We start from the raw sequence: 16,295 nt of genomic DNA on the forward strand, positions 1-16,295 counted from the left end.
TACGTCGTTCACATCACCTTAATGCTCGCCCATTTATGTCTCGCAGGGCCGACGTCGCAGTGATTCACAGATTAACAAGCGGCCATGTGATGTACTTACACCAGAGGGGTGAGTAATGCTGCCTGGGAATAGAAAACAAAGACATCATCTGAATTTAAATGGAATGCATTACTAAATATCTCCCGTACAGATTCAGAACGGTTAAGTGGAAAGATGTGTGTGCCGGTGACATTCTTCGGGTTCATAAAGACCAGGTCATACCTGTAAGTGTGTATGTGTTTGATAACCTATCTATAGTGTTTTAAACATAAATGCTTTCGGATCTTCTTTTTTCTGAGCCATTTTTTTATTGCAGGTTATATTTGATGGCTGTGTTGTTATATTTGATCGGTTTCCCTCACATTCTCAAAGGTGTCCTAACATACTAATGTGAATCTGAAAGTTTAGTTCATGGTAACTAAAATAAACTAAAGTTTGACATCAAGAAGGTCTCACACCCTGTCTACACTGGACGTGATGCGGCGCGACACGACAAAAGCCAATAGAACCCATTAGAATTAGCAATTTTGTGCACACAGGATGTGGAGCGATGCGACGCAACAAATGCCTTGTTCTTTATGGGTTTGTCGTGTCGCATTTGTTGTTTTCTAATATGAAACATACAAAAAATTGAGACCACTTTGCTTTGAATCAGGATTTTAAAATGTTTACCGTCGATTCCGTTTCAGTGTCTGTTGACATACAAGAATGTGAAGAAAAAGAGCCGCATACAAGCTGTGAATAAAATCAGGGTTATTCTATCAAATAGTTGTTCTAAAATGCAAAACATTAGTATTTTGTTATTTAAAAATTAAGATGTTTTTTTTGGAGCTTGTTTTGTTTGCAGTATTCAAGTTTTGAAAACAGAACAATTTTATTTTTACTGTTTGCACCAGTTTGTCCTGACTTCGTTTTCTGCAAATAAATGCATTAAAAAACTTTGTTAGAAATGTTCTCAGTTGTTGACAAAATGAAACAAAAAACCTGAACCCATACCTATTCAAAGTAAATCCAGAAAAAATTGGAAGTGGTTTTCTTTATTTTTCCAGAGCTGTATCAAAGTCACATGGCGGCCATGTTTGAAACACCTCCGGGTAGATATTTCAGTCATGCAAGACTACAGTCTTATCTACCTTAATGGGAGACGATCAAATTAAATCAATTAAACCTCACATCAATTTTGCCATAACTTTCATTTCTTAAGCACCAGGTTGACAAGCAGCTAATGAGACTTTAGAGCCCCAAAGAATCATCATTTTATATTAACTTGATACAACTGATTGTCACTGTATGTTGTTGTGATACTTCTTTACTCGCATAGTGTTTTCATCTCAGCTTGTAGAGCATTGAGCTAACAATGCTAAAGTTGCTTGGGAATGACTCCTAGGGAAAATATATATCCTATAAGCACTCTGGAATTGAGTTGCATGAGAGAAAAGTGTCTGCCAAATGCTTAAATGTACAAATAAATGTGTATTAAGCCTTGTATTCTGTTGATTCTTCCAGGCTGATCTGCTTCTCCTGTGCAGCACTGAGCCACACAGCCTTTGCTACGTGGAGACTGCAGACATTGACGGGTAACATTATCTCCTTCCGGTCAGACACCAGAACTGACTGGGTTTCCCACAGCAGATAAAAGCTCATGACAAAGACAACATTGCAGGACTTGCATGCATGCAAACATAAACAAATTGTCCATGTGGTATGCAAAAGTGGTTCTTAAAACACGAAAACTGTTGATTCTTGACACAGATTGGGAATGATCGTGACATGGAAAGAAGTGTATGAAATTGAAGTAGACTGTGGATGGAAAGATGTGTGTTTTTCAATTGTGTTAATCTGACGTTTGCAGAGAAACCAATCTGAAGTTCCGTCAGGCTCTGACTGTGACTCATGCTGAGTTGAAAGCAGATCAAGCGGAGAAAGATCTGGCAGCTTTTAATGGTTAGTATGAGTTCTTTCCTTACATTATATAAAGTAAATAACAAAATGCTTTAATTCATCTCTATTCATCGGTTTTACTTTAATTGTAAATATACAAATAATCCAATTTTTTTCACTATAGGTGTTGTCTGGTGTGAAGAGCCAAATGGTAACCTACACTCTTTTAAAGGCGAGTTACATTGGAAAGGAGAGCGCCACCTGCTGGATATAGACAACCTTCTGCTCAGAGGAACTGTAATGAGAAACACAAACACAGCATACGGCCTGGCTATATACACAGGAATGACCAGTTTCCCTAACTTCTATTTCTATAATGCTATCATTTTATTGAAATAGCTCAAAAATGCTAATGGCAATGGCATGAGTTTGGTTGCCAGATATGTGATTTATTGGGTAAAATGTCTTTGACTTCAACAGGCTCGGACAGTAAAATCCTACAAAACTGTGGCCGTCTAATACTAAAGAAAACACGGGTGGAAGTGCTGCTGAACAAAACAGTGTTGGTGGTAAGGGAACAAAAGAAACAAAATATGAAAATTGTAACATCTAAATTGAACCGCTTTAAATGTATAAACTCCTACTACCCCCCCAAAAAATAGAAAAACAACAATGACAATAAATATCCTGCAACAATGTTGGTATGAACGAATTTAAAAGGAGAAACTTGACTGCCGTCTAATATTTCTTAACTTTTGTCGATAGCGACTGTTCAGTACAACCGTAAAATATTGCTTATACTATATATAGAGCGCTTTTCCACCATCACGCCAAACCGTTCTAAGCACGGTCTGGAACGGTTACAGTTATGTGTCCACGTGAGCCTGGTTCAACACGGCACAATTACAAACTGTTGTCGGGTCAAAATTTTCGGCACGGTTGTCTAACGCCCCCGTTCAGTCCGCCAGCGACAACGCGAGGCGTAATGCGTTCTATTGTCTTTTGTCGTGCCGCATCACGCCATGTCCGGTGTAGACACAGCGTTTGTGTTTACATTCTAAAGATTTCCGTTATCAGCCCTTTGGTGGAAAATGAAACCATTTATGTACGCTGGGCCAGACCGGCACGGGGTGGAACGATTAAAGAGTAAATATTTTGTGATTTTTAAGGTCCTACTTTGGTTTATGGAGTGTCCAACAACAAGTTTACGTATATACACGGTGTAAAAACACTTTCATTTTCTAATAATAGGCAGTTATTATTGCCTCACTTCTTGACTGACTATTAAATTATTAGTTCGGCGATTCATCTGTCTAATTCCCTCCTTTCTGTCAGCCTACTCTGATCTGATTGGTCAGATGGTCTAGTCTGCTGTGATTGGTCTACCAAATGGAACGTAGGCGTAGGCATTACACGGAGTGACGCAAATCCGACCCGGAACTGAAATTCGAACGACAGACGACTCATTCGCGTGATTGAGTCGACTACTTTTTTCCCAAGCTAATAACTTTGTTATTCGTTCACTTTCGGCTTTACAACTTGGCAGACTGCTTACATTCACACACAGCAACATTTCACACGGCATGAAATGTCATTTTAAGGACATTGCAATAGTTACCCTTTAAGCAACGAGAACGATTTGGCGCGATGGTGGAAAAGCGCTCATGGTCACGGATAATAAATATATATTTCATGTTTCTGCCTGATTCGCTTTATCATGTTTCAGATTCTACTCTTCATGTTGACGGTGGCTCTTCTCCTGGCTATTGGGGCAGGGATTTTCGAGTTACAGGTTGCTCCTCAACTCAATGTCCTTGTTGCTCTGCAGCGAGGTTCTTCAGCTGCCTACCTGGGCTTCCTCAACTTTTGGGGATACATCATATTGCTTAGTCCTTCTATGCCCATGTCTCTCTATATAACGTAATGACTGTTTTACACAATCTTCAAAAATGTGAATATTTTTAATCTTCATTACACTTCTACACTGATTGGTTGTTCCCGCACCAGATTTGAGGTGATCCACGTGGTGCACTGCCTTCTGATTGGCTGGGATTTAGAGATGTACTGGGAAGATAACGACAGCCCCGCCCAGGCCCGTACGTCCACTCTGAATGAGGAGTTGGGTCAGGTGGGCCACCTGCTCAGCGACAAAACGGGCACGCTCACGCAAAACCGCCTGCTCTTTCGTCAGTGCTACATTGACGGAAAGATTTACGGTCTGTGACACTTCTATCATCATTTCATGTTTCAAATATGCAAAATTCATTTTTACTAATGCTAGGGCTCTGTTTGTTTAGGTGACATGTCGCAGGAATGCAAGGTAAGAATTCAAATTATTAGCAAAAATATACTTTAATCCGCCCAACCAATCAAAATGGTCCTATTTTACTTTTTGTCTTCTGATAGCCATTGGACTTGAGCTGGAATCGGTTTTCCTGCGGTGGAATGAAGTTTTCCGATCAGCGATTGGTGGAGAAGCTGCGTGGGTGGAGCAGTCCGGAGTGTCAGGAGTTCTTCACTGCTCTGGCCCTCTGTCACACTGTTATGAGCGAGTGGAAGGACGGTTAGTTGTGATCCTATTAGCAATGTCAACATTTATTTTTAACATTTGGAGCTTGTGGCGGAAGGAACTAAGTTTCGCTTAAAGATGCAAGCCAGTAACTTTTGCTTCTGTATCGCCATCTCTGTTTTAAACATAAAATTGCAGATTACTTTACATTCTTATTTTAACGTGCATTAACTGGACACTTCATCCAAAAATAAAAATGATGTCATTATTTACTCACTCTCGAGTTGTTCCAAATCTGTATAAATGTCTTTGTTCTGATGAACACAGAGAAAGATATTTGGAAAAAAACAAACAGTTCTTGGTCACCATTGACTACCATAGTAGGAAAAATTGCTTCATAAATTTCTTCATGAACTGAACTTCTATGAACTTTTGTTTTAATAACACAGGTTTGCCTCAGTATCAGGCTGCCTCACCAGATGAGGATGCTCTGGTGTGTGCAGCGCGAGAACTCGGATGGGTGTTCCTGTCCCGCACACGTGAGACCCTCACCATCAGCGAGCTGGGCATCACGAGGAACTATCAGCTCCTCGCCATCTTGGACTTCACCAGCAAGAGGAGACGCATGTCCGTGTTGGGTGAGTTTTCAATCTTTTAAACTAATGGAAAGTAAAGTTTAACGTTGGCGCTAGCGTGATGTTTGTGGGTGTGTGTATAGTTCGGGAACCCGGGGGTGAGTTAAAGCTGTACTGTAAAGGTGCGGATATTGTCATTCTGGAGAGGCTTCAGAAGGACCAACCGCTTCAAGAGGATACCGACAGCGCTCTAGAGGTGAAGTCAACTTATAAGTAAGTCATGTACGACTTTGTGTCTAAACCCATTTGGTTATGTTATCTTATGTGCTTGTGTATTTCTGCCTGGCAGCTCTTCGCTCAGAACTGCTTGAGGACTCTCTGCGTGGCAGTACGGCCTGTGCCTGAATCCCTGTGGACAGAGTGGAGCCACGCCCTCAACCAGGCCAGCATGGCGGGGGGTAACCAGGAGACCATGCTGGAAGAGATATATGATCAAATGGAAAGAGAATTAATGGTACTCGGTGGGAGTTATTATAAAGCTAATATGGCTAAAGTTGACTCCAGGGAGCAGAAAGATATTGTCAGAGGCATTTAGCATTTGTTTTGTTATGTATCACGAGTGTTTGTGCAGCTGCTAGGCATGACCGCCATCGAAGATCGTCTGCAGGAGGGTGTCCCCGAGACCATTGAAATCCTACGGAAGGCGGGGGTTAAAGTGTGGGTGCTGACGGGAGATAAAACAGGTGCTGTGTTTCCGCTAGTGCAACAAAAACTCAGAACTAGTGAAGGGAAAACTTCAGATTTTCTTTTCAATGTTTTTTCTTTACTTTTTATCTTTTTTTAGAAACGGCAGTGAACGTGGGCTACGCATGCAAACTGATGGATCCTGACACTGCCCTGATTCAAGGGGAGGAGCTTAGGTTGGAAAACGCATGCGTCTTATAAACCATGTCAAGCAGAATTTTATCATGCTTGGTTTTGGATGATCAGTTGCAAAAATATATAAGTACATGCCATATAACACGACATGATGGTTGTCTCCAGGCAGCTTCTAGATTCACCTTCTCCAGATGTTCGTGCCATGTCCAAAGAGCCTGAGGTTTGGATCACTGACAGGAAATCAGTGAAGAGCAAAACTGCGCTAGTCATCGCTGGTCCTGAACTGGTGAGCATCTAAAGGAAAAAATATATGCCGTTAGATTAACCAGTGTCGGATAACCAATGCTATCAGTAATGTTCTAGACTTGAATCTGTATCTACATTAGGGCTGTCACGATTATGACATTTGGCCGATGATTAATTGTGATTATGCGGATTAATTGTCTGTTGTGGGCCTTTTTGAATGTACTTCATTCATTTCAATAATTGTCACAAATTTACAAACCCAATTCGCAGATAATTAAAGCAACACTTTGTAGTTTTTCGACCTTAAAATAATGTCTCTCAAATTATTTCAGTAGTAGAATAACTCTTAAACGGATGAATTCTACCGCCGCTGCTACCTGAGCAGCCTCATAGCGGCTACAACCACTCTCTGTAAGTTCTGTGTTCAAGTCGGTACACACAGCCTCGCCCATCCCCTGCCTACGAAAGATTGCGACATGGTTTCCAAACAACGTTTCTGCATTCGCCGGTTTCATCAGCTTAGTAAACAAATTCACGTGTAGTGCGGTGCCCACGGGGAAGCATATACAGCGACATTACGACACTGGTAACAGACAGATGTGCTTATCAACCACATGGGGGAACCCGTGAGCAAAAGTTCTAAAGTGTTGCTTTAATACACATAACATCTTAACAAACAAAATCGTGATAAAGTCCTGAGCACCAAAAGTTAAACGGAGAGATGTGAATGGTATCATATGCGAAGTTTAGATTTAATTGATCAACACAAAATTATTATAGATGCACCGATACTAAATTTTTTCACCGATAGTCGATTATTCAGAGTGATATCTGCCGATACCGATTCTAAAAAAGAATTAATTCATATAATGTCTATTAATATTGAGCATCAAACTGGTGATGTTTCTTAACTTTTTCTATAAAACCCTGTTTTAAACTATCGGTCGACAGCATGAAAATGTGCTTTTATCGTCCGATACCGATTATTGGCAGATATTTTGGTACATCTCTAAAAACTATAAACCTGAAACGGCTCAAATAATGGAGAAATGTTATTTAAATGTTAGTCTAAACCTCAGATGTCATGCCCACGGACCGTTGGCTTAACGTCTGATGCATAAGGCACACTTTTCTGGAAACACTTCAGCATGTTCGAAGTCATCATCTGATTGGTTGAATTTTACAGGATTTCTGGGAGACGTGTGTGTCGCGTTCTTAACGGTCCGCCTGTAAACAACACAAAGCCGTCTAATCGAAGAAGTAAGCTGTCGTGTTTACATCGGTTGCAATAAGAATTCATCACGATCGACGAAACACTTAATTCTTAAGTATGCAAAGATCACGCAAAAACATTGTTGCTGTTAACTTTTGACATGTTTGTGATTGTAAACCTGTCTGTTGCTGAGGGTAAATTTCCATGCCTCTAAACATGACGCGGCACAAATGAAACGTGAGTTACCTGTCAGGTAAAGCATCCAACTTGGGCGGACCTTGGCCAATGAAAGCGGCCAAAGTTCTATTTGAATATAACGGCAAGCAAAGAGTTATCTGAACTACTTGCGTTTTGGTGAAATAATTGCGATTGGGTGATTATTTTATCATTGTGACAGCCGTAATCTATGCATTGCTTTTGTACTTAGGAGGAGCTTACCCAAAAGCCAGAGTGGGGGGCGAGGTTTGTCAATCTGGCCGGCCAGTGCCAGTCCGTGTTGTGTTGCCGCGTCACACCAGCGCAAAAAGCTGAAATAGTCGAGATGGTCAAGAAACATTCGACTTCCATCACCATGGCGATAGGAGATGGCGCCAATGACGTAAACATGATCAAAAGTAAGAATGTGATAAAACCCTGATCTTACCAAAAACCATTTTTACTATCATTTAAATTCTCACTGTTTAAATTTGATAGATCAAAATTATTTTTTCTTCTGTAACAGCGGCACATATTGGTGTTGGTGTTTGCGGTGTGGAGGGGAGTCAAGCGGTGCAGAATGCAGATTTTGCTCTGGCGCAGTTTAGCTTCCTTCGCAGGCTGTTGCTGGTGCACGGCCACTGGTCGTACTACCGCGTCTGCGGATTTCTGCTGTATTTTCTCTACAAAACCAGCGCGTTTGCTCTGGTTCACGTCTGGTACAGTTTCTACAATGGCTACAGTGCTCAGGTAGAACAACCAACTCAACCGCACAGCAAAATATCTGTAGTACACCTTTTAACACAGTCAAGTGCAAATAAGGTTTTGTTTTGTGGATGTTTTGACTTTCTAATAATAAATGACATGTCTTTCATTGTGTTGCAGCCCATGTATGAAAGCTGGTTTATTAGTCTCTACTCAACAACGTACACATCCTTACCTGTACAGTGCCTTGGTATTTTTGAACAGGTAGGCCAATCGCTGACCTTTTTAACAAATCACCTTTGAATATTAGCAAACAGGGACAAATCTAAAATATGATTGGTTGATAGGACGTGAGCGCCAAGAGCTGCTTCAGCTGGCCGGAGATCTACTCGGTCGGACAGGAAAACAAACTATTCAATCCGTTGGTTGTGGCGCTCACACTTCTGTACTCCTTGTATAGCTCCATTATCCTTTTCTTCATCCCTATGGGAATATTGCAGCACTCCACGCTGGATTTTCAGACTCTTGCCATTACTGTGGAAACATCGGTGGTGTTTACAAGCACCGTCGAGGTAACTTGATTCACAAACCCATTTGATTGCTTACATGAGTGAGTATGATTGATGACCACATTATTTACATGGATTGATACAAAGACCTTATGCAAAATGTTGTCTGGAGAAAGTATTAGGTGTGACACCAGTCGAAAGCAATTCTCAACATCATAATGTATACAGATAATCCTGTCGTGAAAATGTTTTTTTCTGTCTCCTCTAGGTTGTTCTGAAAACCAAATACTGGACCAAGTACAGCTTTGCCGCCATCGTTTTTAGTTTGGTCGCATTCTTTCTGTCAACGTTTGTGCTGCATAGCACACGCTTGTTTACTGCGTCGCCTAAAGACTACTTTTTCCTGGGTACTCATTTCTGCTGATAAATATTTAAAACACATTAAACACCTAAATAAAGGAAAAAAGATTCAATTCAAGTAGACTCTCTACCCTCCACCTCTCAAATCTGATTGGTACAAAATACGTTGCTATTTTATGCCACCAGGGGGCAGTGTTAAACTTTATTTAGGTGTAAAATATAATTTAAAGCAGGGGTTTTCAAACGGGTCCAGGGGGCCTCCAGAAGATTCTAGGGGTCCTCAGAAACTCTCAGAGAAATAAAATAACTTTTTTTTTTAAAGTCTTCTAAACATTATTACAGTTTTGTTTAGAAGTGTTTATATTTGTTTCTAAGTGTTTATCTCTTTTTCATTTTTCATTCCCTTTGCAAAAAAATTGCTACAGTACAAAAATCATCCGACAATAGGCTACTCTTATTTAGCCAGTTATTTAAAGGGGTCATACGGCGCAAATACGTGTTTTTCTGTGTCTTTGGAGTGTTATAAGTTGCCCATGCATGTATTAGACACGTGAAATTGCAAAAATGAAAGCGTTGGATCAAAAGATGCATTCTATCTAAAAGCGAATGCTCACCCAGACCTGCCTGAAACACCTCGTGTAACCACACCCCCACAAATCTACGTCAGTTTGTGGTATGATTCGAGTAAGACCGCCCAAATGTATACGCAAGTAAAGTGGGCATACCTGTCAGTGCAATTACTGTAGAACCTGATGTTCCAAATATGGTAAGAGGCGTTACATTTCCGTCACAGGCTTGCAGTATTCGACCAATCACTACGCACTGGTTAACTGGCCAATCATAGCACACCTTCACTTTTCAGAGCGATGAGCTTTGTAAAAAATCGGCGGGTTTTAGAGAGACGGGGCAAAGAGGAGATACAAACATGTACGGTGTGTGAAAAATACAGCGGTTGTTAACACATTGCATTAGATCTAAAACAAACGATAATATTCGTTTTAGCCGTGTCATATGACCTCTTTAATATGTTGCCTTTATAATATCACACTACTTATCTAACACAGCTTACATGTTTTTTATACAAGACAAATATATATGTATATATATTAGGTACAGGTACAGATTTAAGAGAATAACATGTGTAGTCTTGGATCACCAGTCTCATATTTTAAACCAACAATCTTTGGGTGACATTACTTTAAAATACTTAGTGGTCTTCCCTTGTGCATATTTACATAAAGCTTGAACCCTATTGGTTGTCTCTTTGAATCTGCAGGAGCATCAGCAAACGCTTTCAGCAGCCCTGAGGTTTGGCTCACCATATTCGTGACTACCTGTGTTGCTGTTCTCCCTTCGATGACCATGAGAGCACTAAGTGTTGTGTTAACAAACCCCAACAAACATAAGGTTGGCCGCATCGTGGTGGATATTTTTAAGAATTTACCCACAATATTTGTAAGTCTGGTAGGTTATTCTCATTGTCTATCCTTTTTGCACGTGTAGATCCACAGCTCGAAAGAGCCCGTCATACTTCAGTCGTGGTTCCAGAGAGGCACTCTCCGACGGCGTTCATCTTATGCTGTGTCTCAAGGGAAAGGCTTCGGGAAGTTAATCACTACCGGAGTTGGGCTTCACTCTGCAGCACCCCCGCAGGACAGGAGGGTTACACCAAATGGTTTGATTAGAGGTTCTCCACAGCATGCAGGCATAGAAATGAACGGTAGTTACAGGGCGTGAAAGCATCATCCGTGCAATGTGTAATGCACCAAAAGTGTAAACAAGATATGAAAAAAGTAAGAAAAGTTGTAGCCAACTGTGGTCAACAAGCCCGGGGTTTTGGTGCATTTCAAAAGTGCAAAACCGAAATATGATAGTAATTGATGGATCTTTTACAAAAAGAGGTTTGTAAGTTTTAATGCAAAAGAGATGTAGCAGCTACATTTTTCTTAACACTGTGAGAATTCTAGGGCCAAATAACAGAACAAGTGGCCTATCTCCTCTCTAGTTTTATAATGTATTTTTTTATCTAGTTGCACTTTATGTATAGTATATTAATATTTTACAAATAAATATATCTTAAATAAATAGTGCCCTTGTCTCTTTTTTGCTACAAAACAAGGTTTAACCCTCTGGGACTCAAAAGTACATTTTTGTTCCCATAATGTTTTTTCTTTTACATTTTTAGAGAATTTGATGATACTAATTAATATTTATAAATAATTATATAATTATTATATTCTATTATATAAATAATTTATTTTAATTATTACCCATTTTACCCATTGAACATTTTTTAAATATATTTTAAAAATCAATAAATGCATTATTTTAGGTTAAAACAGAGACTAGGCTATTAAAATTATTTTTAGAAAACTATTTTTTATTAGGTTGCAGGTCATTTTTGACCGCGAAGGAGCCATGTGTGACTTTTTTGTGACCCTCTAAAATATACGAATCATGTCAATAATTTATTTTTGTGTTCACATAGCTTATGCGACAAAAGTCACCAAGTGTTATCTAATTGCGATGAAGCTACGATTAACATTTCAAAATTTTTTGGTCAAAAATGACCAAAGAGTCCAAGAGGGTTAAAACGTTTCCCCCTATTGACCCTATGGCCTTTAATCTTAGTTTTGTAATGGTATTAATTTTTTTTATTTCATTTTTATTTATTTGCTTTTAAAGGAAATAATTTGCTTTATGAATATAAATTGAATAATGTATTGTGTTTATCATAGACCTCTTCGGAAAACATAAACAACGCTGGTCCAGATGGATTTTGGCTAGGATAGAGTTACTTCCACTGGGCATGCGCACTTCAATCCCGCATAATTTTTATCAGGCTGACAACAGTTAATTACTTTTTTTTATTTATTGTAAGATTAGGTTTAGGGTTGGTGTAGGTATTAGCTAATGTAATTTGTTGTAATTTTATGGCGAAATTGTGCTTCACTTCCTGCCGTAGCTGTATCCCTTCTAGCCACAATATTCCAGAAGAATTTCCTGTTTCAGTTTTTCAAAACTGCACAAATGTTTAAACTGAATACAAACAACAGAACTGATTCAAAATGTTAAACAAAAATCTTTAAGATGTAATTAAACACGTAAGATAATGCATGCATACTTTCCAGAATTGTTTATCTTTAATCCTCATAGTGAGTTTTTCTCACTACAGGTACTTTATTTCACTCACTAGGTTTTTTAAAGTAGCCTTTGCAAAGATGTCATGAAAATCGCTACAATACAAATACATTTGAATTGAAAATGTTTCCGTTTAGATTTATTCATCCAACAATACTCTTATTTAGCCAGTTATTTAATATGTTGTCTTAATGTCACACCTATTACTTATCTAACACAGCTTAAATGTTTTTTTATACAAGACAGGAAGGGGGTCCTCACAAAAGATTCACCATATTTGGGGGTCCCTCGCATCTTAAAGTTTGAAAACCCCTGATTTAAAGGGATGGTTTACTTCCATTTTTTATTTGCTTTTAAAGGAAATAATTTGCTTTATGAATATAAATTGAATAATGTATTAACAAAGATTATACAAGAATAAAGATGAACAAAGGTTGCATTATTTGTGAGATTTATATGTGCTACAACGTATAACGTCCCTGCCAAAGGATGTAGTTGCTTTTAGCAACTTGTTAGCCGCCGTTTTTAAGACACAATAACGCTTTAAAAAAATCACGAGCAGGCTATAACTGGCGTGTTTTGTGTCATAGATGAAAATATTTAGAGATTTTGTAAACCACAAATCTTATTCAGGGAATTTACCAAAAACCCATAGACTAGAGTGACGGAACTGGAAGTGCTAAAAAGCTAACTCGCTTCCGGTGTTTGCACACAAAAATACGTAATCTCTGAGGTACTCTATGGTAGATGTTCTGTTTAGCTAATGCCTGATATAAATGTACAAATGGCAGAATTCAAAGTGTTTGTTATTTAGGTTTGATACAAAAAAAGAGACAAGAGGTTTGATACAAAAAAGAGACAATTGAATGAAAATGTTCAACAATGGTTTTATTTTATTTCAAAACACGCAATTTACCCATTTCACCTTTTTTTAATAGCTTTTTTCTGTAACAGTTATTACTCCGATTAGTCTCCTATACTCAAGAGTGTCAACTTGCACTAAATGAAAAGTGCTCCACAGGCTCTGTGGACAGGATGTTGGACAGGATGAGGAAAGAGGCTCTCAAAGACACGCCCTTGAACACAACAGCTGCCTGAGAATGAGTTTGTGAGTGTGTTTGTATAAAGTTTTTTTTACATCATCAGGATATTAAAAACTGGACTTGCTTGTGTTGCTCCTTTTTCCATATTCTCTGTATTACCGTCACTGTTTGGATGCTCTTAAAATTATCATCCAGTGTGTCGGAAATCCTTGTTTTAAGCATCAAATACAGTCATCCAGGATTACAAATCAACATATTCGAAAACGCCCATTGATTGGTTTGTTCGATTGATCTTTACCCGCCGATCAGTCTTTGGCTCGAGTAGATGTGCTCTAAGTAGTTTGTGTGCATAAATTAACGCCCCTTTTACTTTGCACACCGTTTCCTGCCTTCTGTGTTTCAATATTCTGTGCTGATCTTCTGCACTATGTTTGCAGGTTCACTACAATAGACCGGTCTGTAATAGGTGCAGGTAATACAAATTACCTGTAATACAAATCCTGGGTGAGCGAGGAACTGGAAAGAAGCCTGAACCAGTAGCATTGATTAAGATTTGAGGTAAAGACCTTTTCTTTTCTGTTTTGCATAGTTCTCTGTGCAAAGACCACCAGCCTCAGCAGCTCTGTATTGACTGGTTCATGGTTGTTATAGAGCATTGGCGGTGCACCTGTGTGCCCCGCGCTAGCTCCTTTCAATTGTTCTGGCAGTGTGGGAGCAGGTGAGAGAACAATATAGCTAAATACAGAAGTGACCTTTAGAGTTAGCATCACACACTCTTAAAAATGCTGGAATATTTTTAACCCATTGTTGGGTAAAAAGGGACAAATCCAAACGTTGGGTTTAAGTAACCCAGAAAATGTGCATGTTTGACTCAACTACCAAGCATTTTGGGTTGAAACAACCTGGCATTGATTAATTTATAACCCAAAGGTTGGGTGTGTCCCTTTTTGACCGAACGCTGGCTTGAAAATAACCTAGTATTTTTATGAGTCTAATCATGACGGTAACGCTAAAGGTCTGTACTAGACTTGAAGCAAAATTTCTTGTGGAAATTTTTGCTTCAAAATAGTTTCCAATTACTATCCAATTTTACTTGTAGATTAGTTGTAGAACATTGGCTAACATTGCACACCGTGAGCACCACATGAAGCTAAACAGGGCAGTGGCCACCTATCAAACCCAACAAGAGCCTCTTTCCTTCATCCTTCCGCATCTTCTCCTCCTCCTCCAAGCCCGTCTTATCTCTACCATTTTCTCCTTGTTTTGAAACTGATTGTCTTCTACCATCACAAAGACACTTGGTTCTGATTGATTAACAGGTAACAGAAGAGGAAGAGCACAGTGTGACTGGGGGGGGGGGGGTTGGATCTGCAGACAGACCCCAAGAGTAACATGATGTGCGTGATGCTGTTTTACAGTCGATGAGAGATCGTTTGCGGTTGGAGGGGTCCGTTGCAATACAGACTGGCTGGAAGCTATCCAGTTTTGCATGAATTGGTGTGCAACCCAAATCGAGAGACACGCCACATGTAAACAAATGCACACGAGATTACATTTCAGAAGAGAAGACGTGTACGTTGGGTCCATGACCAGGTTCAGCTCGCCCAAGATACACGGCCATGCCCCGCTTTAAAGAAGTTATATACATAAAAGAAATACAAGGAGGTCAGAGAGGGTTTCCAACGATACATGCACACAACCAGTGAAAAACAACAGTGACTGAAAACTCTACAAAACAAAGACCCCTCCAACGTCCGAACCTTAACCACTTAACCCTTCCTGCCATTCTCCAACCTCCCCCGGGGTCTGTTCATCCTATCGGCTCCCATCAATGTCCAGGTCGATCCAGGTTTACTCTATACAGTATACAATAGTCATGCAGAAAAAAAAGGTCTCCGCCAATTTAAATGGGAGGAGCTTGTTTTTATCTTTTAAATTAATGCTAGGAGCACTTAACACAATCAAGAATACATTTTAAAGTGAAGAAACAAAACAAATCAATTTAAAGGAGAAAAAAAGAGATTTAAATAATGCGAAACGTCAAATGATTAGAAAAAGCTTGATTTGGTTTCTAACCATTCAAATCCAAATTGCATGTATTGGAAATTATCAGTAGCTTTGAGTTTCGCTCTTTTCACTCTTTCTCGTTTTTTCACACCACGTCTTTTCATTAAAAACATTCAAATGTCTTTCTTTTATAAAGAATTATATACAATAATAAATTTAAATAAAATTATGTAGTAGAAATATGAATAAAACAAGAAATTGGCAAATGAGAGAACCAAATCTCAACAACAAAAACACAATGTAAGAGTATAAAGCTTCAAGTCACAAGTTCAAAAACTAACTATTATTAGTCTTAGTAGTGTTAGTGTACTCATTGTAATTAGCATTAGTTTCATCTAAATTACATAAACTTTACACAAAACATTTGAGGTATTTCAGAATCAATTGTCAACACCTGCCTGCCAAGTCCTTGTGGCTTCCATTGGGAGAAATTGAGAGGGAAATGGTACAATGTGTCATCTAAATGGCCTCTTCCCTTAAATCCCTTTCAGCTGCTCATATCTTTGACCGAACTGTTAAAATGCGACCCTTCCTATTCTAAACGTGGCCCTTATATCCCATACTATTGATCTATACTTAGATCATAGATCATCGTTAGCTATAGAAAAAGCTACATATAGTCATCCAATCTAACACATTGGCCAAATTAAAGTCCGGTTTCGGTATGTTAGACAGAGCATTTAAGGGCAGCTAGTTGATTTAGGATATAACTTTGGTTGAATTAGACCATGCCCGGGAAGATTGGCCATGTGTGGGTACAGCATTGAGACGTATTGAGTTGGAATCAGGGTGAATGACATTGGAAATCGCTGAAAGATTGTAACAAACTTCGCCTCTCACACTTGAGATCTCAACCAAGATGAGTTAAATATAAAAACTCAGGCTGTTTTTTATATGAGAATAATTTAGGGCTCTGTGCACAAATAATTATAA

The 16,295-nt window shown here is 39.1% G+C and overlaps 1 protein-coding gene across 1 annotated transcript in view; it reads left to right on the forward strand.

The window, feature by feature from the left end:
* Positions 1-11,141, forward strand: part of atp8b3 (ATPase phospholipid transporting 8B3) — a 34,050-nt gene extending 22,909 nt beyond the window's left edge. Inside the window, exons 7-29 of the mRNA XM_057325648.1 lie at positions 47-108; positions 191-263; positions 1,546-1,616; positions 1,892-1,983; positions 2,105-2,259; positions 2,397-2,489; positions 3,647-3,840; positions 3,928-4,136; positions 4,218-4,240; positions 4,327-4,483; positions 4,879-5,067; positions 5,148-5,260; positions 5,354-5,518; positions 5,636-5,747; positions 5,849-5,924; positions 6,049-6,169; positions 7,770-7,956; positions 8,064-8,287; positions 8,423-8,506; positions 8,590-8,814; positions 9,020-9,158; positions 10,388-10,518; positions 10,615-11,141. Coding sequence (XP_057181631.1) covers positions 47-108; positions 191-263; positions 1,546-1,616; positions 1,892-1,983; positions 2,105-2,259; positions 2,397-2,489; positions 3,647-3,840; positions 3,928-4,136; positions 4,218-4,240; positions 4,327-4,483; positions 4,879-5,067; positions 5,148-5,260; positions 5,354-5,518; positions 5,636-5,747; positions 5,849-5,924; positions 6,049-6,169; positions 7,770-7,956; positions 8,064-8,287; positions 8,423-8,506; positions 8,590-8,814; positions 9,020-9,158; positions 10,388-10,518; positions 10,615-10,848 — 3,129 coding nt within the window. The 3' untranslated portion in view covers positions 10,849-11,141. The remainder of the gene's footprint in view (positions 1-46; positions 109-190; positions 264-1,545; positions 1,617-1,891; positions 1,984-2,104; positions 2,260-2,396; positions 2,490-3,646; positions 3,841-3,927; positions 4,137-4,217; positions 4,241-4,326; positions 4,484-4,878; positions 5,068-5,147; positions 5,261-5,353; positions 5,519-5,635; positions 5,748-5,848; positions 5,925-6,048; positions 6,170-7,769; positions 7,957-8,063; positions 8,288-8,422; positions 8,507-8,589; positions 8,815-9,019; positions 9,159-10,387; positions 10,519-10,614) is intronic.
* The last annotated feature ends 5,154 nt before the right edge of the window (positions 11,142-16,295 follow it).

This window comes from Triplophysa rosa, linkage group LG25, assembly GCF_024868665.1.
Source record: "Triplophysa rosa linkage group LG25, Trosa_1v2, whole genome shotgun sequence".
Lineage (NCBI taxonomy): Eukaryota > Metazoa > Chordata > Actinopteri > Cypriniformes > Nemacheilidae > Triplophysa > Triplophysa rosa.